Source organism: Frankliniella occidentalis, unplaced genomic scaffold, assembly GCF_000697945.3.
Source record: "Frankliniella occidentalis isolate FOCC.00 unplaced genomic scaffold, Focc_3.1 Scaffold209, whole genome shotgun sequence".
Taxonomy (NCBI): domain Eukaryota; kingdom Metazoa; phylum Arthropoda; class Insecta; order Thysanoptera; family Thripidae; genus Frankliniella; species Frankliniella occidentalis.
In genome coordinates, this window is record NW_026267335.1 from 186,380 (window position 1) to 209,231 (window position 22,852).

Genomic DNA, 22,852 nt, shown 5'->3' on the forward strand with positions numbered 1-22,852 from the left:
ATAAACGGCGATTCGTTTCCCCACCGGCCGCGCGCGATATATACCAGTCGGCCCGACCACTTTGGCCACTTCCGTCGACACGAGGGGGGGGGGGGGGCGATCCTCTCTTACCGACCCCAGGAGATCGTCTTCGACGCGCCACGATAAGCCGAGACCAACCCGCGCCAAATGAGTCGAAAGTCGGCGCCGTATTCACAACCCACTGGGTGTGACAGAGCAGAGGTCGCACGCGGGGGTTTCGCAGCAGCATTCCTGCTTTATGCCGTTCTCCCCACTGACTGGTATACAGGCGAACCGCTTTATCCCCCCCCCCCCCCTCTTAGACTCGGCCCGCCCCTGTCGCAACACGGTAGGCACCATCCTCCTCTCGCACGGCCGGCGGCGGCGGCGCGGTGCGGTGAGGTAGGTCGCGGAGTTGAGTGCGGTCAGTGCCAGTCAGATGGGCGTGTCCACGCCGCCGAGCCGCGCTAGCCGGGCCGGGAAGCGTTTAGAGCCCCAATGATGCGAACGACCGGTCTGGTCTATCAGGAAGGTGAGGTGAGGTAGACCTCGCATCCCTCTGGGGGACGGAGCTGACGGAGCTCGGACACGTGGCCCGAAGGGCAGGCGCGAAATCACCCTCATCATTTCAGCCTCTCGACCACCTCCGGGAGGAGCCGCCCCCTCCCCCTTTCTGCAGGTTTGACAGCGCCTCCTCGCATTTCAGGCCGTCGGTGCCCTTCCAACCCAGGCCGCCGGCGCCCACGCCCGCCTACAGGCCGTCGCCCCCGCCCCCGCCCCCGGCGCCACGCCCCACCTACTCGGCACCCACCAGCACCGGCGGCTACGACTACAACGCCCAGGCGAACCTGCCCCAGAGCCACGGAGGAGACGTGAGTGCCACACCAGTAGTAGTAATGGGGACCCTCCTATTACTACTCACACCTGCTACATTAGCCTTAACTAAATTATTTAGGCGCTTATTTTGGCCAAAATATTAAGCACTACCCTTATTGACTACACTAATTTGAAGGTGTCTCATAAGAAGGCGCCAAAGTCGCTTGCTGCAGAAAATGGGGCGCTTTATTAAGGAACTTCCCCATATTTTCTGTAGCAAGCTACTTATTTGGCGCTCACTTCTGATACTCCTTTGCATTTCAAGTGTATGTTTTTTACAATAACAAAAGTCGTGTAAATAATACGATCACTGCCAATGCCATGCTCCCGGCCCCGCACCCCTCTGCCCTCAGCACGATGACCACCATCACGAGCCCGGCATGCCCTACGACTTCAACTACGCCGTCAAGGACGACTACTACGGCACGGACTACAGCCGCAACGAGGTGTCTGACGGCAACGTGATCACCGGCGAGTACCGCGTCCAGCTCCCCGACGGCCGCCTGCAGATCGTGCGCTACACGGCGGACTGGCAGAACGGCTACAACGCGGACGTGTCGTACGAGGGTGAGGCGAAGTACCCCGAGCCCAAGCTCAACCAGGGCTCCAACGTCAACCAGTACCAGCCACAGCAAAACAACGGCGGATACCAATATCGCAGAAAGTAAACAAGAATAAGAAAGTTATGTATTTTTTACGGAACAAATCTGACTCTCACGACCGCCAGCTGCAGCCTTGGCGCCCGCCAAAGTGATTTAATGTTATTGATAATTTGTGTTTTTATGTCATTATAATATTTAGTTGTTTTCTTTTTATATAATTCCGCTGCATCTCATACATGTATTGTTATCACTATCATTGCAGATTGAATTGTTTTTCTTTTTGTCTCTCTGTTAAGACAGCTTTGGGTTGTCTTTTCATAGAAGTAAGCCAAATAAACGTTACGAAGAGAGGAAAAACTGTAAACGGGATACTCTACATGCGAATCACCTGGTCATTCTGATACTCGGTTGTGAACAAATGAGTTCTTTGATGACACACGTTTCCCAACTGAGTTAACGGATAAGATGATTCGCATTTAGAGCTGAGGCCCGGCTCGCGGCCATGCGACTGTCGGGTCCAGATCAACTCGCAAGAAATCCTCTGAGTATTATTATGTTTTTAAAAAAAGTTGACGTTGAGATGTGCCACCCTGCATTGTACATAACCTCGTGTGAATGAGTGAGCGAATGAACAGTGATGAATGACATGTGTGAGAGTTGGGCTGAAAACCCAAGTGTAATGACTGTGACCTTGTATAAATATTTTATTAATAAAAGATAAATTTTAAGTCAACGAGTCGGTTTGATGTGACCTTTCAACCTCCTCCCTTCCATTCCAACAAATTTAACTGGCTTGATAAATTTTGAAAACCTTACAGATCGAGAAACAAATAAACGCTAACAATCTGCATTGCACTTCGGAGACAGTCCGCCTGCGACGTAGGCAAACCACTTGACAGCAACGCTCTTGCAGTGATGCCTATATCACAGGCTGATACTAGCTAATACCGTGGGAACGTAACTGGCGACATCAGGGAAAGCAAACGAAATCTGGCGCATCTGAAAGAGTTATCGTCATCAATGCATCGGATTAGGCCAACGTTCTCTCCCTGCAGAGATGACAGGAAACGTGTGGCATTAGCATTTTTAAGTAGAGGTGTAGTCACAGTCACATAAGGTGTCCTCTTGCTTCCAAGAACTACTGTGAACCTTCGTGAGAACTAGAAAAATACTCAACTACTTCAGCAAGTGTAAAGGCTTAGGAGCAGTAGTTTTAAAGAACCAAGATGGTAAAGTGGTACAATGAGAATCTATTTCAATGGCAATAATTATGGCATCAACCTTTTCAAAACTTTTGTACTATAAAAAATGGTGCAGAATATGATACTGTACATACATCAGTCTCAAAAATGGCAGAAATTATAAAAATTTATATAAAAATAAGCTGGTACAAGTAAAATGAGTAAGAAAAAACAATGCAGTCCTACTTAAATATACATAACAAAAAGATCTTCTGAAATAATCAAGTTCCTTGTCTGAGAACATTTTGAAACAGATGTATTATGTCTGTCATAATCAGATCACTTTCCAGAGCAAGTTTTTTCTTTAACAGAACCATCAGCATAGCCAAAGAATGCTCTATCAGCCATATCCACAAAAAGACCAGTATCCACTACACCTGGAAAGCAACAAAACATTTTACAAAATCATTGTCATTTTCTGTGGAATAAAATCTGAGGAGAAATTACCTGGAATTAAGTTGATATTGGTGTTGACATCTTTCCAATTAAATTTATCTTCAGGGAAATGCCAATCAACAATGAAATTGCTATTATCTGTCACAACAGGGCCCTGTTAAAGTAAAGCCACATGAGGAAAAGTGCCCAATAATTCTTTTAACAAAATTTGTGCAACATCTTAGCTTCTGTACTCACAGCCTTCATTTTAGCCATCCGTAACTGAACCTCACCACCATATAGTGCTTTTATTTTGTTCATCACAGGTACATAAGCTAAAGGTATAACTTCAATGGGAATTCCTTTCTTGTATTGCTCTCCTAAAACTTGTGAGTCTTTCCTGTAAATACATAATGGTTAAGTCTTGAGAGAAACGGATTCAGATTTTAAACCAAGGAAGAGGTATTTACGGAACTTACGTGTAGTCAGCAATAACTACAAAGTGTTTGGCACAGGAAGCAACAATTTTTTCTTGAGTGAGACAGCCTCCACCTCCTTTAATAGCAACAAAGTTACTATCAAGTTCATCAGCTCCGTCAATGGCTACATCAAGCTGCAAGAAACAAGAGAAGAAAAAGAGATGATAAATTCAAATGCAACTATGCCTAATAAAGAAATGTGCTCAGGTAAAAGTATTCGAGGTACTAATAATTAATAATAAATATATAAACCTGTGGATATCGAGACAAGTCTCCAAGAGTAAGATTATTTTCAACTATAAGCTGGCGTGCTTGGAAAGATGTTGGTATGCAGACTAGTTGTAGCTTCTCTTTTTGCACACGTTCCGCTGAAATAGAAAAAAAGGGGATTGAAATCAACAAGATTAAATTTTAAACGTTGAGCTTTTAACCACTTGTCTGAGTACACATGACCAAACCTAATCTTTCCACTGCATATACAACAGTCGAACCACTGCCCACCCCGACGATGTCCTTGTCCTGGAAGAATTAGGGTAAGGTAAGGTACGTCATTTGGTGAAGCGAAACAAACTGGGTCCTCATTGCATGGTAACAATCGTTTGAAAGTAGGAAAAGAAACGCCGAGACCTAGACATTGAGCCATTTCGAGGAAAGACAGAAATGCTGATACTAAAAGGAAGATCATTATTTTTCTGTTCTTAAATTACCACTTGTTACATTGCTATGGGCTCCACTAACCTTCACACATTCATCTACGGCACGGAAAGCAGCAGCTTTTTTCGCGCTTTCGAGGAGTGACATACTGGAATTTGATAAAAAGGCTGGACCACAGAATCGCGCAGCAACAAGACCGGCCCGGCACACAGGAGTGTGAAACAAAACTGACTTGAGACAGCCCGTTATCAACTTCTGTATCATGACACGATCAAATATCGCTGCACGCTCGCGCTGTACTACACGAGACGAACATGTTTAGCCAACATATGTTACTCCAGAATCGCAAAATCACTCACACTTCTCGAGATTGAAGTTGTTCATAGTTTTACACATGCACCAAAAAGTCTTTTGTTTTAATTATTGCTTAAATGGCAACTGGTAATGAACTTGAATTCGCAAACTGATTCTTAGTTGTAACAGATCTTTAGTTGGCCAAGCTGGTAACTGTACTCTAGCTGAAAGTCACACGAATGTATTTCTCATGAGTTTCACCCCCACCAGCAATGTCAGGATGGCCGAGCGGTCTAAGGCGCCAGACTCAAGGTTTCTCCCTTGCCCGATCGACCCGGGTTCGAGTGTTCTGGTCCTCATCTGAGGGCGTGGGTTCAAATCCCACTTCTGACATACATTTTTTTGGCAAAGGCCAACATTTCTGGCCTGATGAGGTCTCAGATCTAATGTATAATTTACCAGAGAACCAATTAAGTTATGACAAAGCCAAGAAAAAACAGGAACACACACTGATGTATGGGAACAAATTTATTACCTACATAAAATATATTGTAACAACAGGCCAAGATCTAGTATTTTGGGTTAAAATACAAATAAAACAAAATTGGAAGCAGCCAATATTTATAAAATAAATCTTAAGTAATGACTAGATATTTCTCAGTTATTGGTATAAGCTTAAAACACTCACTGTAATCAGAACACAATTCTCATATGCCTATGGTAGTGAACAAGAATTCAAAATTCAGTTCAGTGAATGTGCTGATAGCTGGAATTCCAAGATATCCTAGTAGGAAAATAAATTTATTGGCAAATTGAAAAAGTTTCTTGTGTGTTGAACTACACAGTGGTCATAAAGAGTAAATACTACAAATTTATTCAAGCTGTAAATGAGTATTGCAAAAAATAGCATCAATCAATCAATCAATCAATCATAGTAAAAGAGTTTTGTTCTAATAATTGACAAAGCAACATGCAAATCCAAATAAGGTCGTTATAGCCAAAGACAACTAGAATCCATCCAGTCAGGCAAATTGGCTGATGAAGTAAAATAAATCACCTAGTGAATGAAACAAATCAGAGCAAGTTTCATAATACATATATATGCAGTCTTGACTCTCAATGAAAGCAGCTCCTTGGTCCTGTACCTCCTTATTTCAAGAAAATATAAACCAATGTAATGCTGTAATGCAAAAATTCATGTGTGCATTTATTTTAAGAGGGACAGACCGAATTTAATACCTAATGATCTAATCACTAATTGCTCAAACTTTTTCTTCAAATTAAAACCAAAATACCCACAATTCTGAAGGCCGGAAATTCTGATTTCAAGTTTGACAGATGTATCCATCCTACTTTCACAAAAGCCTGCCCATATTCTTGAAAACCATACAATGGAAATGGAATTTTCTAAAACACTAGTAACACTTGCTAGATGCTCTAAGATCACAGCTCTTTACAATATTAGAATCTTGCAACAACAACAATAATAATTATTATTATTATAACAAGCAGGCATAATTTAACACTAGAAATATTTGTGCATGACGCACACCCCGCACAATCACAAGAGTTCTTTTATTGTTGGATAAATCCAGGCAGGACAGACAATTGCTTGAACTGATCTAAAACAACCTTGTTCAAACTTCCTGGCAACGGCAGAGAAAACCAACCAAGCAGCTACATTCGTTATGGCTAGAGCTAGGTGGGCGGCTACAGCTAGGATTAGCTGGTCAAATCTAGAATCCATCCAGCCAATTTGATAATCCCAGCTGAAGTCACTTTTTCTGCTGGCTGTTCCTAGGATCAGCAAGATGTAGGTGACACTTAAGTTAAACCTAAAAATGCATAGGTACACCAGGAATTAAAAGCAGTGCCTTTCTTAGTTCTTTAATTTTTCTCCACAAGATTTGTTGGAGTGCCATTTGCAGTTGCATTTGATAATGCAAAAAAGAGAGGGGAAACAGCAAATTAATGTAAACCCAGTACTTCTGAAAAAAAAAGGAGAGAAGCACCCCCTCCCCTTCCCCCTAAAAAAAGGAAACATCCAAAGAAAGAGAAACTTTAAAAGGAAACAGAAGTAAAATAAACATCAGTCTCTCTCAGTTTTGTTGCAACTAAAAAATTTAAACAATGTGTCTGCTACACTTAACAACCTGTGCGTCCTGAGCCTAGGAACAGCTAGCAGCAAAAGTGGCTACACCTAGGATTGCCAAATTTGTCTGGTCAATCCTAGGTTTAGCCACCCACCTAGCTCTAGCCCTTAAATAGATCACAAAATAAAAGTGCACAGTGCAAAAATAAAAACATTTCAGTTTGATAGATATTTTAAAATGGAGAACAAATATCTAGGACTGTCTCCTGAAGTACTTAGAAGGTTCCTGTAGAAATAAAGCAGATGAGGCAAGAGTTTCCATACAAAACATCTGGATGAAAAATGTGGCATTCAAAAGCGTTAGCAAATATGTAACAGCAAGGTAAAAATATATAAACTTAAAAGCACAACCTTTATCCCTATTTTTGGTTTTAGAAAATAAAAGCAAAGGGCAATTAACAACATACTACTGAACCTTGTATGACCCACTTTTTCTGAAAAGTAACAATACTGGAACATTTACTGGAAACATTTAAATGGGTTTTCTTTCTGTAACAAACACAGAAACACATCACAGTTTTCTTTTCTATCACTGAGCAAATAACTATATCACTGAAGAGCAATGCCCTGGATCCATGAGCTTAGGTCACTAGCATCCTCATCTGCTTCAAGAATTAGCTCTTCAGGAGAATCAGGTGCCAGGAGTATCTGGGCGGCACTTCTACCAGTAAGATATGCCCCATGAACTGTAGAATAGAAGCTGCTGTGAGTATGCTCACCAGCAAATAGGACAACAGGCTGAAAGATAAAGTGGTAATAAAAACCAGTCATGTTTCAATAATAACTCGGACAACAGTGATTGATACAAATTACACAAAGCTACCTTGACTTGTTGATCATTTGAATATAAAGGCTGAGCAACATTATCAATGTCATCTTGACTTGCTCCAACAGCAATAGCTGTATATGACCCACGGGTATATGGCTGTGAGCCCCAAGTTGTGCTGAAAAGGTATAGAAAAAATAATTATTAGTGATTAAAATAATCGTTTGAATTTATAAAACTTGTTAGAGTCTTACCAAATGCAAGATCTTGGCTTTGGAACAAAAGGGTCATTTAAAAACTTTCGTAATATATCAGTACATGTTTCCGCCACTTCTTCATGAGATAGGGTTTCCATATATTCAGCTTCTTTCCCTGAAATCCACGCTAGAAGAAGGGTTTCTGAGATTTTAGAAAATGAATATATTTTACGATACCACTTATTTTTCATTTCATTGGCATCACTGCAGCATTCTTCCGAGTCCCACAAAAGCATGACCTCAGACACCTCTGGATTCAGAAATGGTCTATCATATTCCAGGAAGATCTTATCCACAGTGTCATACAGAAGTTTATCAATTGATTTTAATTTGAATTGCGGTAAGGGAGGACAAAACATCTGAGAAGCTTGAGCTTTTAACACTCCCAAAGGAATACAGCAAATAACATGGTCTGCATAGAATTGTTGACCATTTTCACACACAACTTCAACATTGGGTTGTTGGGATTTACGTTTTCTGCTTTTCTTTCTTCTTGGAATACTGTGACCCATAGTTTTGGAACCGCCCTGAGGACAAGCAAGATCTTCTTCTTCAGTCTTTGACTCAATACCTGATTCAGGCACAGTACAATCTGATTCGTCTTCAGACTTAAAATTGTTAGATACATTAATGTTAATATTTTCAACAACACTGATGCATTCCTTCTCACTGCTTGGCTCTCTGCTGGAATTCGGAGAGATATCTGGCGGAGTTTCTCCGGTAACTGTGACATCAGAATCATCTGATTCATTTCCAGCATCTCCTAGACCTCGTAAGTCAATGCCAGAGTCTGTGCCAGGGCTTACAACACATTTACCTAATAAAAGTTCTTCACTATATCGCCATCTTATAGTAGCTACTGGGTGCTTCTTTAAGATGTTTTGAGGTGGAATGAGCCTTGATACGGGCTCCAAGATGCTACTATAACCCGATGGCAAGGCAATATTTCCTCCCTGATGAATACATAAGATATTAAAAGAAAACTTTAAGAGAAAAACAAATCCAATGAACAAATCAAATGAAGGTGACTTACCTGAAGTTCAGTATAGCTACCAAGCTGCAGTAGATCAATATCTGACATACTGTGACAACCCGCTATGCAGGTTTCTCTTTTCATCAGGCATCGAAAAATCAGTGAGCGCAGATGGCGTTGTACAGGATCACTTACTCTCTCCAAGAAAAGAGTCATTTCTAACCCTAAATGCTCACCCACACTATTAATACCCTCTGGGGGTAGGTACTGGCATAAGAAATATTCTTCGCACCTCCGAAGGAAGCAAACATATGCCTGATACATTTCCTGCAATTATGAAATAAGTTAGTTGAAAGTTAAGATAAAATGTGCACTGCTGAATTTCTTGCGTGTAGAATCAATTTTCACCACACACCTGCAGCACACCAAAAGGTACTTGCTTTCCATCTTCAGTAGCAGCAACAATTCTATGAGGTTTTGGTACATGAACGATATCAATCAGACCATTTGCGATCGCAATTTCATACAACGGGTTTCCGAGTACTCCATGAATCCAGTTTGCTCCGAGTTCCAGCCTGTGCTTTCCTATAACACATTGCAAAATAATATTAAAAATACCCATAATTTCATTGAACACATGGTATCATGTGGGAAAAAAAACTACATGTCTCAGTCAAAATCAGTGTGATATAGATCAGGACAAGGAAATATTCAGTGAAACAACTATGGACCGGTAGGTTATGTGAAGGATGGCTAGGGCACCTGTCTGCGCTGAGAAGATTCGGCCACCAATTTTGTTAGAAGCTTCCAAAACCAGAAAATCGGTCATTCCATTCTTGGCTAAGTGGTTTGCAGCCGACAATCCTGCCATTCCTGCTCCAATAATCAGAATTTTAACTCTTTTTCTATCATCCAAGGGTTCAGACGACGCCATTGTTTACAAGAAATTGTATGGAAGTTGCTGTATGACAAATTTATCAAACTAGCGCGAGCGCGCGTAATTTCCAAAACAACCACCATTTTTGCAGCTGTGTTGTATCTTGTGTCTGGACAAATGTTTTTGTTGAGATAGCTATCTTTCCCGTGACAGCACAGGTTCCATGATTGAGCTTTCTTTCATTACTGATTGTTTCCCATCGTTTTCCAGTTATGACACTTCTATTGGGGCAATTGAGATAAGTTTAACCATAACCTCTTCATTTGTGTACTGATGTTTTACTTGTATATTTATTTTATTTTAGGTTTTTATCACTAAAAGTCATGGAAAAAATTATAGTTTTGTCAAGTGATGACGATGAAGATTTTTCGCCAGCTCCTATCTCGAGGATTGTAAAAGACGACTTATCTCTGTCTCAAAACAACTTTGAGGAGGTAGAGGACTTTGATTATGGTACAAACGAGGTTGTTGACCATCTCTCACTTCATGAACTTGAGAGAAGACCGAGCACCAGTCAAGAATATGGAGGTTCTTCCAGCCCTTCTAAAAATCCTGGGTAGATGCTTTTGCAACAGTATAGGTACCATTATATCACACATGTCTTTCCATTTCAAGCCAATGATGAACATTGTTTTTGTTTTTTTGCAGATCTGCAAAAGACACAGTCAGGCTTGTACATGATCTGTCTGATTCTGATGAGCCTGATGAGAGTGCCCAAATGTGAGAGATTGTTGTCTAGTTAATAATTGTAAATTCCAATATGATTGTATTTAATATATAAATGATCTTTTAGGAAAAGAGGCAAAGCAATTTCTTCATCTGATGATGAATTGCCAGATATAAATATAAACTTTGGAACTAGTCAAAAAGTTTACAAGGAAACTAAAACTATCCAGTACAACTTGCATGTGGGTGATGAAATACAAAGAGAAAAATCTCAGCAACCAGAAAAGGTACCTGACTTAAATTGCTGTGATTTAGCATTGTACAGAAACACTTTTATCTGATAAATTTTATTTCACAAGGCAAAATGCAATAAACGTGGGGAGCAACAATTGCGGAAAAAGCTTGAACAGGCTGAAAAAGCAAAACAGCGACAAGCAGTGCAAGAAGAGCGAGAGAAGAAAAAAAAGGAAGCAGCTCATTCTAAGGCACTAAAACAAGCCACATCTGAGATTGAGAGAGCCAAAAAGCCAGGGGAATGTCTAAAGGTATTGGTTTTGAAGGATGTCTACAGATTGCTTTTTTACCACATCATTGTAAACTTTTTGTCTCATTTTCAGTGGGTAACGACTATTTTAGATACAGGTGTTCTCAACTCTGAATATAGTGGAGAACTACTAACAGCTCTAAGAGCTTCTGAAGTTGACTATAAAGTGGAAGAGTCCATCATACCATGCACTGTTTCGTGGGAGAGGCGCATTCAAACTGTGCATGTGGATGAAAACATGGTGGTATGGTTCATTATCAGTTATCTGTAGTTATCAGTAAAAAGCATTTTGTGGTGTTATTTTTGTATTTAAGAAATACTTTTCATACTCTTAGATTCAAAAAAAAATAACTACTCAAAGTGAGACAACTGTTTTAGTCATGTGGATGTGGAATAAACTAATTGAGCAGGTTCATGAGAACTCTCTTCATAAAGCTATAGAGGAAATCGCAGCATTACTCCCTGATCGGGACTTAACCCTTGTCATATTTGGTCTTGAAGATTATTTTAGGTAAATGTACTTATGTGTATGCTTGTGTGAAGTAGTTTTTTCCTGTGAGTACTATAACGTTATTACATCTGACAGATTCCAAAAAACTCAAAAGAGGAGAGATGTTCGCTCAGATGTGTTAGGAACTGGACCACAAAAGCGAAGGGTCAAGGAGGGCACCGTAGAAGCAGCACCACAAGTGTCTAGGTATAATTCACATTAACGCATCCATCTTACTGCATATGAAAAACATCTGTCCTTGACATCTTCATTATAACATTACATATCTCTTCCCATAGGGGTGATGTTGAATATGCCCTGGCAGAAATTCAAATTAAGTGCAACATTAATCACCGCTGTATCAATAATAAGACTGATATGGCAAATCTAGTTTGTCAATTCACAAAAGCAATTGCCGAGGCACCATTCAAGTAAGTACTGTAACAACCCTATTAGTGTATGAAAACTTTTTACCGATTCATTTGATAATTGCTTAAATTCAAACTATATTTTCAGAAGAGGAAAGCATGAGAAGGATGCAGAAAGGCTTGACTGGTATGCATTAGCCGATTCAAAAGACTGCGTAGCTGTGGATAAAGATGGAAATGGTTCATTTCAGCTTTGGCAACGTCAACTTTGTCAGTTTCCCTTAGCATCACGTGAGACCTCAGAGGCAATAGCCTCTGTTTACCCATCACCCATGAGTCTATTGCAAGTATGTGTCTACAATCAAGAGTGTAGATACTGTTACTCATATCTAGTCATCATACAGTATTATGACCGATATGGGTAAAGCTAATTCTTTTTATTTTTAATATTGTTTCTTAACTGCTTGTTTATGAAGGCTTATGAAGGCTGTTCAAGTGAAGACGCTGCTCATTACCTTCTAGAAGATATTCCTGTAATTATATGTTTACTGATTTTTATATCTCTGAATGTCATCTACGTTAACTGAAATCTTTCTTTTATAGGTACGACGAGGACCAGGGCCCTTGTCTACAACCAGGAGAATTGGGCCACAGCTGAGCAAGAAAATCTTCACCTTCTTCACTACTTTAGATGAAGATTGTCTAATTGCACCAGATTGATAAAATGCAATTTTAACGAACTATACCATACTCTGTGAGATGTAAAGAAAGCTTCCAGCAATATAAATGGAAAGAGTTACTTTATTGAACATTTTTCTGAACAATAAAAGTTAAATTGCAGTTTCACAAAGGAATGTTTTCCTTCTGTATATAATATACAATTCAATGACAAATGAGATACTTCTTACACTTAAGAAAACAAAAAAACACTCTTCCAATTTTGATCTTAAAATTTTAAGTAACAAACTTTTGCCAAAAACATAAGGACAATGTCTATTGCATTAAAATCAAAATACATTCAAATAAGTGTGTAATTAGATAGGGTAACAAGACATTTCACTCAATAATCAACAAACAACATTGCACACACAAATTAACATACATAATTGGTCTCCATTTTCAGACGAGATAACATAGAAAAAGAGGATCTCTTAAAAAATCAATGGCAGAACTGTGCACCAACAGAGGTATACAGTATACAACACCAGTAACTTGAAACTCCCCAAACAGAAAAGAAATACATTATTGTACATATCAGACAGTCATAGTGTTCAATTGGAAAAATATGACATTACTTGGTAGGTCTTCTAGATGGTTCTGATGCTGTTGGTGGCGGTGGTGGACCACGTTTGTCAAGTTCTTCCAAGTATGTCCTAAGCAAGCGAGTCCTTTCATCTGGCATATAGTCCAGAATCAAGTACCTTTTGTCTTTCTTTAAAATCTCTTCTATTTCTTTCAAGTGGGATTCATTTTCTTGGACCATTTTTAATGACTTATGAGTAATAAGCTTGGTTTCCTAAAATATAAATATAAAAAACAAACATGTGAAATAGATCAGAATTAAAAGAGAAGTATAGTACAAATTAAGATGAAGTACAGAAACTGAATAGGCAGTGATTACCTGTAAAAGTTCTCTGAATTCTGCTTTGGCTGCGACTAGCTTATCTTTAATGTACTCTTTGAACTCACGCTCACATTTCTGGAAATAAAATTATGATTCTTTACTATGAACAGACAAAGTTGTTTTTACAGCAGAGATGATGTAGAAAACTTACCCTATCACTGGAAGAGAACTTAGAGTACCGTGGGTCATCTTTTATGGACTTCTTGATGTCTTTCCAAGAACTTGTAAGCGTCAGCTCTGATATTTCTCCCAACATTTCCCTAGGTGAGTGAAAATTTGGTTTTTTATAACAATGCCTCAAAAGAAACGTCCTTATATTCAGGACATTATCATAACTTCATACAATAACTACCTGAACTTGTCTCGTTTTTTATTTCCTAGTTGTTCAACGTGAGCCATGAACAGTTTCTCTTTCTCATCTCTATCCAACAGTTCTGCAAGTTCCCATCTTGAATCTTTGCGTAGTTGTCGTTTGGCTTCTTTCCAAATTAGATCAGCATTTCTCACCTAGAGAAGAAAAACATATCTTTATAAATATCGTTTCCCCATAACCGCATAAATGTTTAATATTACATACTTCAAACTCACCAAGTCAGCTAGAAGTGCATTAAAATGTTGAACAGCTTCATCATGTTTATGTTGCTCACGCTCCTTGTCACGGTCACGCATGTGAGTAGCTAATGTACGCTGGACTTCTTTTTCTCGCTCTCTTAAACTTGCTTGAACACGAGCTTGCTTATCCTTGTCTCGTTGCTCTTTTTCACGCTCATCTTCTGAGCGGTTGTCCTATGGATAGAATTGAAATGAGTAAGGGAGTATTTTAGAGAAAGAAAAATTCTTGTCAAGCCAAAGTAACTTACCTCACTTCCTCTTTCTTCCTCATCCTCATCATCATCATCATTTTCTCCTTCTTCTTTCTCCTCTTTGTTTTTCTCCTTTTTCTTTTCTTTCTCTTTTTCTTTCTCCTTTTCCTTGTCCTTGTCCTTATCCTTGTCCTTATCCTTATCCCTGTCCTTGTCCCTTTCTTTGTCCTTCTCCTTTTCCTTCTCCTTATCATCTTTTTTGTCTTTATCTTTATCATCTCTGTTTCTTTCTCTGTCACGACTGCGATCTCTGTCTTTACTTCTTCTTCTATCCTTGCTTCTCCTGCGTTCTTTCTCTCTCTTTCTCTCTTCCTTCAGATGCTTAATGTGCTCTCGGAACCAGTCTTCACGTTGAGTGCTTGAGTCCACGGCCCGATAGCGTGAATCAGACTCAATCGACTTCTTACAGTCACTCCAGCGAGAATGACGATCAATCTCGGAACGCTCCCGTAGCATTTCGAAGAACTCACGTTTTGTCTGCCATAAGAAATTTCACAATATTAGATTTAAATTTTTAACTTGACATTGTTTAAAAGAACAAAGCTAGCACAATTTTGAATACATTGCCTCACAACACATCAATCTTGCCAAGGAATGTGGATTAGAAGTTAATTAAGTGGTAGCAAGTCCAGAGGCAAGAAAAAGGGATTGTGAGACAATTGCACAAAGTTGTCGCAAGCAGAAAAATTAGTATGAAGATAAATCAGCACCTCTGATCCTGTAAATAAGATGTTATTACTTTTCAAACCACTGAACTGAAAGCTTTTATCTTCTTTGAAATTAAAAGAATCATAGAAAGCACTACTTGACTGAATTTTCCCTCAAAAACTGTTTCTACTATAAATACACATAGTAATGCTAACCCACAAGAAAACATAGGTCCCAAACTATTAGATGGACTTGATAAATAGTTATTGTTTTAATCACGTAATCTTTAGGAATATTCATTACTATAACAATTTTAGCACTCATATGTAGTGACACCCTATAATGAAAATTCAGTTATTGATTACACAATTAAAAAAATAGGCATCTGATTTCCAACGTTCAATTCTTCCAAACACAGATCAGCACACCTTTGTAATCAAAATTCCAAGCAGAGCAAAATGAAAACAAGTTGGATAACAAAGATAATAATTTAATCTTGTTGGACAAAAGGCCAAATGTTGTGTCGGATTTCAGAGAATTCCACTGAAGTTGAGTAAACAAAAGACTACAAGGTTTCTTTTAATGTTACTAATAGGTGGCAGAACATGGATCAAACGGGCCAAATAAAGTGCTTAATGGGGCCACGAAACAAAAATTATGAGATTACGTAGGTGAAAGTCAGGTACTGAACTGGTAATTAACAACACATGAGAAAATCACTAGGTAAGCCAACAAAGAGCTGGTGTTCGGAATAAGATAGAATATGACAAGCAAAGACAACACAAGATAAATGCAAAGTACTAGGACAAAAAAAAAATAGATAAAAAAATGAGATGAAAAAAAGTACTGCCATGAATCACCAGGTCTTTGAAAAGCCAAAGAACGATCTGCAAACATGTTCAATTCTGAATTTGTCAAGAAGGCTAATTATTAATAACAATCAGAAAAGAGATTAATTAGTAGATTGAGAGAGTTGTGCAGAAATAATAACTAACTGACCTTAAATTGGTAATATGGTATAAGTCAACAAATTACAAAATTGAATCATGTTTACAAAGTACATACTCTAAGTTAAATTATTCCAGAGAAAGAAAGTCCTTATAAAAATTGTTCAGAGACTACATGAAATTTCAAGGGTCATAATTATCTGAATAGTTGAATTTTAAGTACGTAGTAGTTTCAATTGATGAAATCGGACTTAGCATACAGATAAGAAAAGAATTTACTTGATAAAGGAAAAATTAAAAATTAATTAGTTTATACCATGTGCGAAACAAACGAGCGGTAGTGGAAAGGGTGGGTTGATTCTCAACCGGCGCACGGTTTACGCTGGTCCTCTGACAGCTTCACGGCCCTTTCTTGCTGGACACTTGAAAAGCGGAATACAGAAGTCAAATGGTGAGATTTTGACAAGACATTTCCAAGACAACAGGAAAACAGGACCAAGAGGCAATAACACAACAAATATAGATAATACAAAGAAACCTAAAATACAAAACCAATAAAAAAACACACAAATTAAGTCAAAAATGTGCCTCAATCAGATAAATGTATGAAAGACTAACTGAATTGAGGCAAAAAAGGATTTTAAAAGAAAGTTTTTGAATTTCTGCCTCAAACGCAATATTGTTGCCTTCACTTAAAAATATGAAGGGGTAAAAAAATTTGAAATTTTGCTTTAAAATTAAGAAAGTTAATACTTGAAATGAGGCACTTGTAATCAAGAAGATATCCTGAAAGAAAATATCACATTAGATTAGATTAAATCCTGCAAGAAAATGGTGACAAAACAACAGTAAAAAACATGTACTGTATTCCATGATGGCATCCAAAGTGTAATAGAACATAAACTATGTAATGAGCTCTGCACATTAGAAGAGTTAAATGGTACAACAGGAGACTCTCTTGAGAATGAATTACAAAGAACATTATAATTATGGATGGCTCTTCATCAAAAGGGTGTAGGTAAGATTCCAACTCATATCTTACATTTAATCTGAGTCCGTCTAACTTGAGAAACAAGTCATACCATCACAAACAGCTAGGCTATCAAGCCAATTATACTGTTGCTGGAAAAGTACATTGTACCAATCATATTTAAGTCAGTCTCCACATTGCACCATATCACATTTACACAATTAATAAAAAAAAAAAGAAAAAAAAACTTATAAGAAGAGAGAGAAAACTTGCACACTAATTAAGCAATTCAATTAATCTGAAATTGCAATTAAGTCTGCTTTTCATTTTTTTAAATCCGCAGAAGTTTATACAAGTAAAGGTTGAATGAAAGGGTGTTTTGATACTTACATTGGATGCTAAGGGGAAAGGAAACTATTCATAATACATACGGACATCTAAAAACTAAAGCCCACATTGAAACAGACAAGTGCTGTGTAGTCATTCTACTCACAACTCAATGACTGCAACATCACTTGACCAGAAAAAATAATTAAGGGAAAACAATTGGTAAAAAAAGAAGAAATGAAATATGAGTAAGTCATGTAATTTAAATAGCATTTAAATAACTGCAACATAAGTTATATCTCAAAGGTCCATGCAAGTAACCTAGGAATACTAAGGTTTAGGTTCCTAAATAAAACGCAAAACCTAAAGAATAAGACCCACAACGCAAAGACAATAAGATAGGCAAATGTATATAACATATGAGATCATATTCGACACCGGTAAAGTGTCAAATCCAAATTATGTGTAATGAAAAATAATTGCTGAGTATGACCAGTCTGAATTGTCACCACTAAAGATAGGTAGTTTAAAACACAACAATTCAAATGAAAAATTATTATCATCAGGCTATGACAGATCTGTTAAGTATTGTATGGAGAGTTTCAAAATCAATCTGACACAAGACTTCAAATTGTGGGTAGAGGTTTACACATGAAACTGACCATACTCCAGCAACACCACAAGCCCTTCAATTTTCCAAGGATATTAATGTATAGGGTACTGACCTGTTCTCTTCTCTGCAGCTTTTCTTCTTTCTCGCGTTTGCGCACGTCAAGGAGGTACTCATTGAAGAGACTCTCCCTTTCACGCATTTTGTCAATATTTTTGAAGCGTTCATCCTTGCCATACTTCTGGGCGAAGTCACTGAAAGAGGATCTGAAATACAGGGTAAGGATTAAAGGACGGACTTCACAGAATAGTACAAAGTTGATTACACCCAGTGACAAGTCACACTTACTTTCCATGAAGGTTAGCTTCTTCCAGTAAACGGCGGAAGTCGTCACGTTTCTCCTTCATCTTGTTTCTCTTCTCTCGGCGCTCCTCTTCGGCTCGTTCCTTCACATATTTCTCGAAGACCTGCTTGCGTTCCTTGGACGTAAGTAGAAGATACCTAGGATCAAAGACAATTTTATGGAGCTCCTTCTCCCACGTGCTGAAAGCAGACACCTGCAAAAATGACGGATGGATAATTAACATAAATCATGTCACTCATACATTTATTTTTCAAAAACACAACAATTTATTGTTACGTGATTGACATACCTCCTTTTCTGCTAACATCTCACGGAATGATTTGATGCGAGTATCCAGGGGAACAATGGCCCGTTCCCTTGCTGCCCGAACCTCGGCCTCCATGGCTGCCTCCTTCCCGACCTCGATCTGCTTCTTCTCAGGGGGCTTTGTTTCTTCTTTGACTTCTACGAAAGCAAAGAGAAAAATGCTAAGTCAAGAACATAGAACAACACATTACATAAGACTGACAATGACCTGATTTACCTTTGATGGGGAGTTCTTCTTTCTTTATCTTTTTAGGTGGGACAGGCTGTTCATCGTCTGACTTATTTTCACGCTTGAGTGCTAATGAGGCGGAGTTTTCTGAAGTGTTAACTCCATTTGAACCAGTACCTTGGTTTGTTTGTGAATTCAACAGCGAATCAGGTGGATTGCCTACCATCTTATCAACATCAGTACGCCCAACCAAGTCTTCCGGTCTTTCCCACACAGAAGTGCGAGAAGATGGGTTGTAGAAGAACACGCGTCCATCACCTGTCCAAACAACACACCTAGACGAAGAGAAAACAGTCAGCGGGAGGCACTAGTCACTGGTTAGTGATGTGTCTTAGAGAAATTCGTATACAAACCATGGTGTGCCTGGAACAGGAGTGCTTGAAACTGGTCTAGATTTGTCTTGTTGACGTTGAATTTCCTTGGCTTTTTCTTCCTCCTCACGCTTCTTTTTAAGGTCTTCTTCATCTGCCTGTTTCCTCTTCTCCTTTTCTTCTTCATCCTCGCTCTCATTTTCAGGTCTGATAGCAGAAGCTGAACCATTAACAATAGGTGTATTTATGGAACCAGTTTCAATGTGAACTGGCTGTGTTCCTGCAGGAACAGTATCATCCTCCTCTTCATCATCAGAAGACTCTCCCTCATTATTGACCATGTTAGGAACAACGGAAGCCATGACAGGTGTGTTTAGAACAGGCATTGATGCAATACCTTGAGCAGCAGCCAATTTAGCATCTGCAAAAATAAAAATAATAATACATAATACAATGCATTTAAATCAAGATAAAGATCAGGAGAGCAATGACACAAAAATTGAAATTAGGTACATACTTTCTAAATCTCTAAGTGGTTGTGGTTTCTCCCAAACTGACTGTCCTAACTTAGCATTATAGTAATATGACCTTCCGTCAGGTGCTCGGTGTTCAGACCACTCAGAGGCTCTAGCCATTATTTCAGGATCAATCTGGAAAAGATAAGGAAAACACAATTAGTGACCCTCTAAAAAGGAGTTCTTCAATTCTAAAACAGGGGGAAAACTGTGACGACCTAACAAAACCAATTTTATGGTGAAGTGCACAAAGCATATCCTACTATTCACATGCAAACAAGAACACTGAAATGATAGGTGAAGTTCAGAACTCATTGGCAGCATTATTGGTTCACTTCGTCCATCCAGCTCAGAAATATGCCAAATTAAGCAAAACAACAGAATTCCCAACCAACAATTATTCCAGACATGAGATTTGAAGAGAAGCAGCAAACCAAGGAAAAACTCATTGCAGTATACCTAAGTATACACAGGAAAAGAAAACAAAACAAAAAAGTCTTCTGATCATCTACACTCAGCATCTACATTAGTTCCAGCCACCTGAAGTCCAGCAGATTCTTCGCAATTAGCTGGCTGAGGAGCAGCAGCTGCTGCAATTGCAGGGTTCGGAACAGCTGGTGAAGAGATAGTAGCTCCGTGACCAGCAGCAGCTGTAGGGGGTGGCATAGCAGTCGGAGGAAGTCCCTGTGTAAAAACACATGTTGTGCTCGTTTGAGGACAGGCTACACTTTCTAACCCCAGGAAAGAACAATGATTTCCACCACAGATAAACCCATGAAGAAGAAATAGGACATGGAAGGCAGATGACACAGGCAACAAAGGGAGTATTCCAAGGGCATGCAAAACTGGATCAGTGCGGCATGTAATACCCAAAAGCCAACCCACCTGCATAGGACCAACGCCCGGGGGCATGCCTTGCGGAGGCATATTCCACGCGCCAGGCGCCCCACCCGGCGGAGCGTTGTAAGGAGGATATCCTTGCTGATAACCGGGAGGTGGCATCCCAAATGGAGGTGGTCCACCAAACTGAGGGGGTGGTCCTCCAAAGGGTGGCATACCAGGAGGTGGACCTTGCATCATACCAGGAGGAGGTTGCATGGTATTAGGCATGGCACCTGTACCTAAAGACAATGAAAATACATAGGATGAACATATTGCCTCATATGTGGAACAGAGAAACAATCAAATATACAATACCTGGAGCTTGAGTGCCATCCTCAGCTTTAAGGGCATTGGATGAATTAGCTTGGGCAACAGCAGCTTGAGCAGCTGTAGTAGTAACTGGATTCGCACCAGGTTGGACTCCAGCGGCTTGTGCCAAAGATTCCACCTGAGCAGATGTTTTATGTTGAGTATTGTAGCAGCAGACATAACTACCAAAGTTAATTACAATTTACAAAAGACTTACCTGTTCTTGGGTGAGTATTTTAACATCAGGACCATCGGGCTTAGTCCATGTTGTATCTCTTGTTCTTGCATTATAATAATAAACTTTACCATCTCCAGCTTTGGTTTCAACCCAGACTTCCCCAGACAGCAGATCCATGCTGCTCACACCACCCTGAAAAAATGGAAAATACATGACGAGTCAGAAAACAGACAAACAAGAAGAAGCCAAGTTTGCCTTAGGTGGCTGGGGAGAGGGTGGAGAGGGGGAGGGGGGAGGGCTGGGCTACACAACAATGGGGTCTATAACAAGGGGCCATGACTAAGTGCTGCCAACATTTGGAAGGACTCTTTGCAAAACGGTGCAAACTAATGGTACATGGACACAACATGTAGTGCCCTTACTGACCACGGTTGGTGGTGGTTGTTGCATCATATTTGGGGGGGGGCCTCCCATTCCGTGGGGTGGGCCATATTGGCCACCCGGAGGTGGTCCACTGGCCGAGCCGTTGGGAGGGGGCATCCCCATGCCCATCGCATGGGGGGGTGGCTGAAAAACAATTTCAGACCAATGCGGTTAGGCTAATGACTACGAATTTACCAGGGTTCCTCCCGTAATGAGTGTTTACTTGTAGCCAGCACCAGATATTGTAGAATTTTGCCTTACCATTCCTGGTGGGGGAGGCCCCATCATGTGAGGAGGCGGCCCCATCCCAGGAGGTCCCCAATTAGGGTCCCAATTCGGAGGTGGTCCTCCTCTGAAACGTGGTCCTCTTGGTCCCCCAAAATGAGGTGGAGGTGGTCCTCTAAAGCCAGGAGGTGGTCCTCTTGGACCAAAGCCACCTCTGCCACGAAAACGAGGATGTGGTCCATGGGGCCCATGAGGACCATTCATCCCGTAAGGACCAGGTGGACGGCCCATAGGTGGCCCCCTTGGACCAAAATCTGGGTAATCTGCATACTCCGGCCCTCTGAACAAAAAAAAGATACTTAAATACGAGAAAACAATATATTTACACTTATTACAATTATTTGCAGACAATATTCGGGCAAACAATTTAAACCAAAACAGAAAAGGTTGGCAGAAAAATATTGAATTATGAATATGATACACAGTATATTATGGAGCAAGATGAAATTATATTTACACGAACATCTAACAGACAGCAGTCTCACAGAGCATGAAAGATCAATACAGCCAGGGTGAATATTACCTTAGAAAACAATGAAAATTGAAATTTCAAGGGAAAATACTTGATAAAATTGTACTTCCACAAAGAGAAAGAATATGAGGATACAAAAACGTGAGGAGAAAATAATATACGTGTTAAAAACTTAGCCGACACAAGAGAGGTTATGGTCAACTACAAACAGCGGAACTAACACAAAATTCTTCAAATGAGAATATATAATATTACTCTAAGCACTTACCCCATACCTCCGCGACCTGCTAAGCCCCGGGCTTTGTGAAATTCGTCGTATTCATCATAATCTTCCTCTTCAACTCCCCCTTCCATGGGGTCATCCATTTCTTTATTTTCTTCCATAAGAGGTGATTGTGAATGTTCCTCCATTAACTCTGCCATGACGGCAATATTCTAGTTCTCAGAAATACTTAATTGTTAGGCTCTTAGGAATTAGGAATAATTGGTTCGAAACGCCTAAATAAACACACAACACAAGTTACAACGCCTCCAAACCACCACAAGTTTATCAGTCGGTAGTCGGCAAGTCCAAGTCCACGCCGAAGTGTGGCACTATAGGCAACCGTGGAAGTAGATTTAGGCGCTGTATCAAGCTTTTAATCAGCGCAAACAAGCGTAAATTTCGCTATACAATGTAATTTAAATGTCCTTTGTTGTTCTCAAATGTTATAAATGGGGATTTCAAGAGACTATCCTAGGTAAACTCGTGTATTGAATCATTGCAGAGTTGGCACAACACAAACATCAGGTGGTCAAACAATTTAACGATAAGACTCTTCATTTATGTTTTTAAAGATTATGCTGACATGTAGCAGCTTAGTACGGCTGGGGACATCAAGAAGTACTCTAGAAACGCTTCGTTGAATCGCAGAT

At 39.7% G+C, this 22,852-nt stretch overlaps 5 protein-coding genes and 1 non-coding gene across 10 annotated transcripts in view; 3 read left to right on the forward strand and 3 right to left on the reverse strand.

Moving 5' to 3' along the window:
* Positions 1 to 2,211, forward strand: part of LOC113202512 (pro-resilin-like) — a 14,016-nt gene extending 11,805 nt beyond the window's left edge. The window contains exons 3-4 of the mRNA XM_026416774.2: positions 707 to 872; positions 1,230 to 2,211. Of these exons, the coding sequence (XP_026272559.1) occupies positions 707 to 872; positions 1,230 to 1,544 (481 nt within the window). The 3' untranslated portion in view covers positions 1,545 to 2,211. The remainder of the gene's footprint in view (positions 1 to 706; positions 873 to 1,229) is intronic.
* A 497-nt stretch (positions 2,212 to 2,708) lies between these two features.
* Positions 2,709 to 4,536, reverse strand: LOC113202506 (ribose-5-phosphate isomerase). Its single transcript, XM_026416761.2, has 7 exons — positions 4,312 to 4,536; positions 4,032 to 4,092; positions 3,826 to 3,941; positions 3,574 to 3,707; positions 3,353 to 3,494; positions 3,167 to 3,269; positions 2,709 to 3,096 (listed from the first exon to the last, which is right to left on the reverse strand). Exons 1-7 carry the CDS (start codon positions 4,489 to 4,491, stop codon positions 2,999 to 3,001), a joined length of 834 nt encoding a protein of 277 aa, XP_026272546.1. The 5' UTR covers positions 4,492 to 4,536; the 3' UTR covers positions 2,709 to 2,998.
* Positions 4,537 to 4,795: 259 nt separating this feature from the next.
* Trnal-caa (transfer RNA leucine (anticodon CAA)) lies at positions 4,796 to 4,914 on the forward strand. Its single transcript has 2 exons — positions 4,796 to 4,833; positions 4,869 to 4,914. It is a non-coding gene; the product is annotated as a tRNA-Leu (tRNA).
* Positions 4,915 to 5,030: 116 nt separating this feature from the next.
* Positions 5,031 to 9,632, reverse strand: LOC113202352 (spermine oxidase). Its single transcript, XM_026416544.2, has 6 exons — positions 9,432 to 9,632; positions 9,085 to 9,254; positions 8,730 to 8,996; positions 7,694 to 8,649; positions 7,497 to 7,617; positions 5,031 to 7,411 (listed from the first exon to the last, which is right to left on the reverse strand). The coding sequence occupies exons 1-6, from the start codon at positions 9,601 to 9,603 to the stop codon at positions 7,223 to 7,225; spliced, it is 1,875 nt and encodes a 624-aa protein (XP_026272329.1). The 5' UTR covers positions 9,604 to 9,632; the 3' UTR covers positions 5,031 to 7,222.
* Positions 9,380 to 12,524, forward strand: LOC113202373 (crossover junction endonuclease EME1). Of its 3 annotated transcripts, none has more exons than XM_052272517.1 (12): positions 9,380 to 9,402; positions 9,911 to 10,162; positions 10,255 to 10,326; positions 10,400 to 10,559; positions 10,632 to 10,817; positions 10,890 to 11,060; positions 11,152 to 11,327; positions 11,403 to 11,513; positions 11,606 to 11,737; positions 11,823 to 12,021; positions 12,151 to 12,207; positions 12,278 to 12,524. In XM_052272517.1, exons 1-12 carry the CDS (start codon positions 9,395 to 9,397, stop codon positions 12,392 to 12,394), a joined length of 1,641 nt encoding a protein of 546 aa, XP_052128477.1. In that variant the 5' UTR covers positions 9,380 to 9,394; the 3' UTR covers positions 12,395 to 12,524. The 3 variants fall into 3 exon arrangements, with proteins under 3 accessions (XP_052128477.1, XP_026272358.2, XP_026272350.2); XM_026416573.2 differs by lacking the exon at positions 9,380 to 9,402 and adding an exon at positions 9,616 to 9,764; XM_026416565.2 differs by lacking the exon at positions 9,380 to 9,402 and adding an exon at positions 9,646 to 9,815.
* On the reverse strand, positions 12,458 to 22,510 carry LOC113202334 (transcription elongation regulator 1). 3 transcript variants are annotated; one of them, XM_026416515.2, is made up of 19 exons: positions 22,206 to 22,510; positions 21,442 to 21,745; positions 21,184 to 21,324; positions 20,797 to 20,949; positions 20,586 to 20,718; positions 20,274 to 20,509; positions 19,929 to 20,072; positions 19,391 to 19,523; positions 18,916 to 19,294; positions 18,551 to 18,837; positions 18,317 to 18,471; positions 18,012 to 18,220; positions 17,779 to 17,929; positions 14,159 to 14,638; positions 13,887 to 14,084; positions 13,651 to 13,805; positions 13,450 to 13,558; positions 13,296 to 13,373; positions 12,458 to 13,190 (listed from the first exon to the last, which is right to left on the reverse strand). In XM_026416515.2, exons 1-19 carry the CDS (start codon positions 22,358 to 22,360, stop codon positions 12,966 to 12,968), a joined length of 3,825 nt encoding a protein of 1,274 aa, XP_026272300.1. In that variant the 5' UTR covers positions 22,361 to 22,510; the 3' UTR covers positions 12,458 to 12,965. The 3 variants fall into 3 exon arrangements, with proteins under 3 accessions (XP_026272300.1, XP_026272308.1, XP_026272317.1); XM_026416523.2 differs by lacking the exon at positions 21,184 to 21,324 and having other exon boundaries at positions 22,206 to 22,509; XM_026416532.2 differs by lacking the exon at positions 19,929 to 20,072 and having other exon boundaries at positions 22,206 to 22,509.
* Positions 22,511 to 22,852: the final 342 nt, after the last annotated feature.

Bases quoted from the DNA above. Each gene is read 5' to 3' on its own strand.
- LOC113202352 (XM_026416544.2), bottom strand. From the start codon at position 9,603: ATGGCGTCGTCTGAACCCTTGGATGATAGAAAAAGAGTTAAAATTCTG. The intron at 8,997-9,084 runs GTGTGTGGTGAA...TCATAATTGCAG, and splicing joins TACCTTTTGGTGTGCTGCAG to GAAATGTATCAGGCATATGT. The intron at 7,412-7,496 runs GTAGCTTTGTGT...TTTATCTTTCAG, and splicing joins CAAATGATCAACAAGTCAAG to CCTGTTGTCCTATTTGCTGG.
- LOC113202373 (XM_052272517.1), top strand. The intron at 10,818-10,889 runs GTATTGGTTTTG...TCTCATTTTCAG, and splicing joins AGCCAGGGGAATGTCTAAAG to TGGGTAACGACTATTTTAGA. The intron at 11,061-11,151 runs GTATGGTTCATT...TCATACTCTTAG, and splicing joins ATGTGGATGAAAACATGGTG to ATTCAAAAAAAAATAACTAC.
- LOC113202506 (XM_026416761.2), bottom strand. From the start codon at position 4,491: ATGATACAGAAGTTGATAACGGGCTGTCTCAAGTCAGTTTTGTTTCAC. The intron at 4,093-4,311 runs GTTAGTGGAGCC...TAATTCTTCCAG, and splicing joins CCGTAGATGAATGTGTGAAG to GACAAGGACATCGTCGGGGT. The intron at 3,097-3,166 runs GTAATTTCTCCT...GTTGCTTTCCAG, and splicing joins CAATATCAACTTAATTCCAG to GTGTAGTGGATACTGGTCTT.
- LOC113202334 (XM_026416515.2), bottom strand. From the start codon at position 22,360: ATGGCAGAGTTAATGGAGGAACATTCACAATCACCTCTTATGGAAGAA. The intron at 20,073-20,273 runs GTGGGTTGGCTT...GTTTTTACACAG, and splicing joins CGGGCGTTGGTCCTATGCAG to GGACTTCCTCCGACTGCTAT. The intron at 13,191-13,295 runs GTAATCACTGCC...TTTATATTTTAG, and splicing joins AATTCAGAGAACTTTTACAG to GAAACCAAGCTTATTACTCA.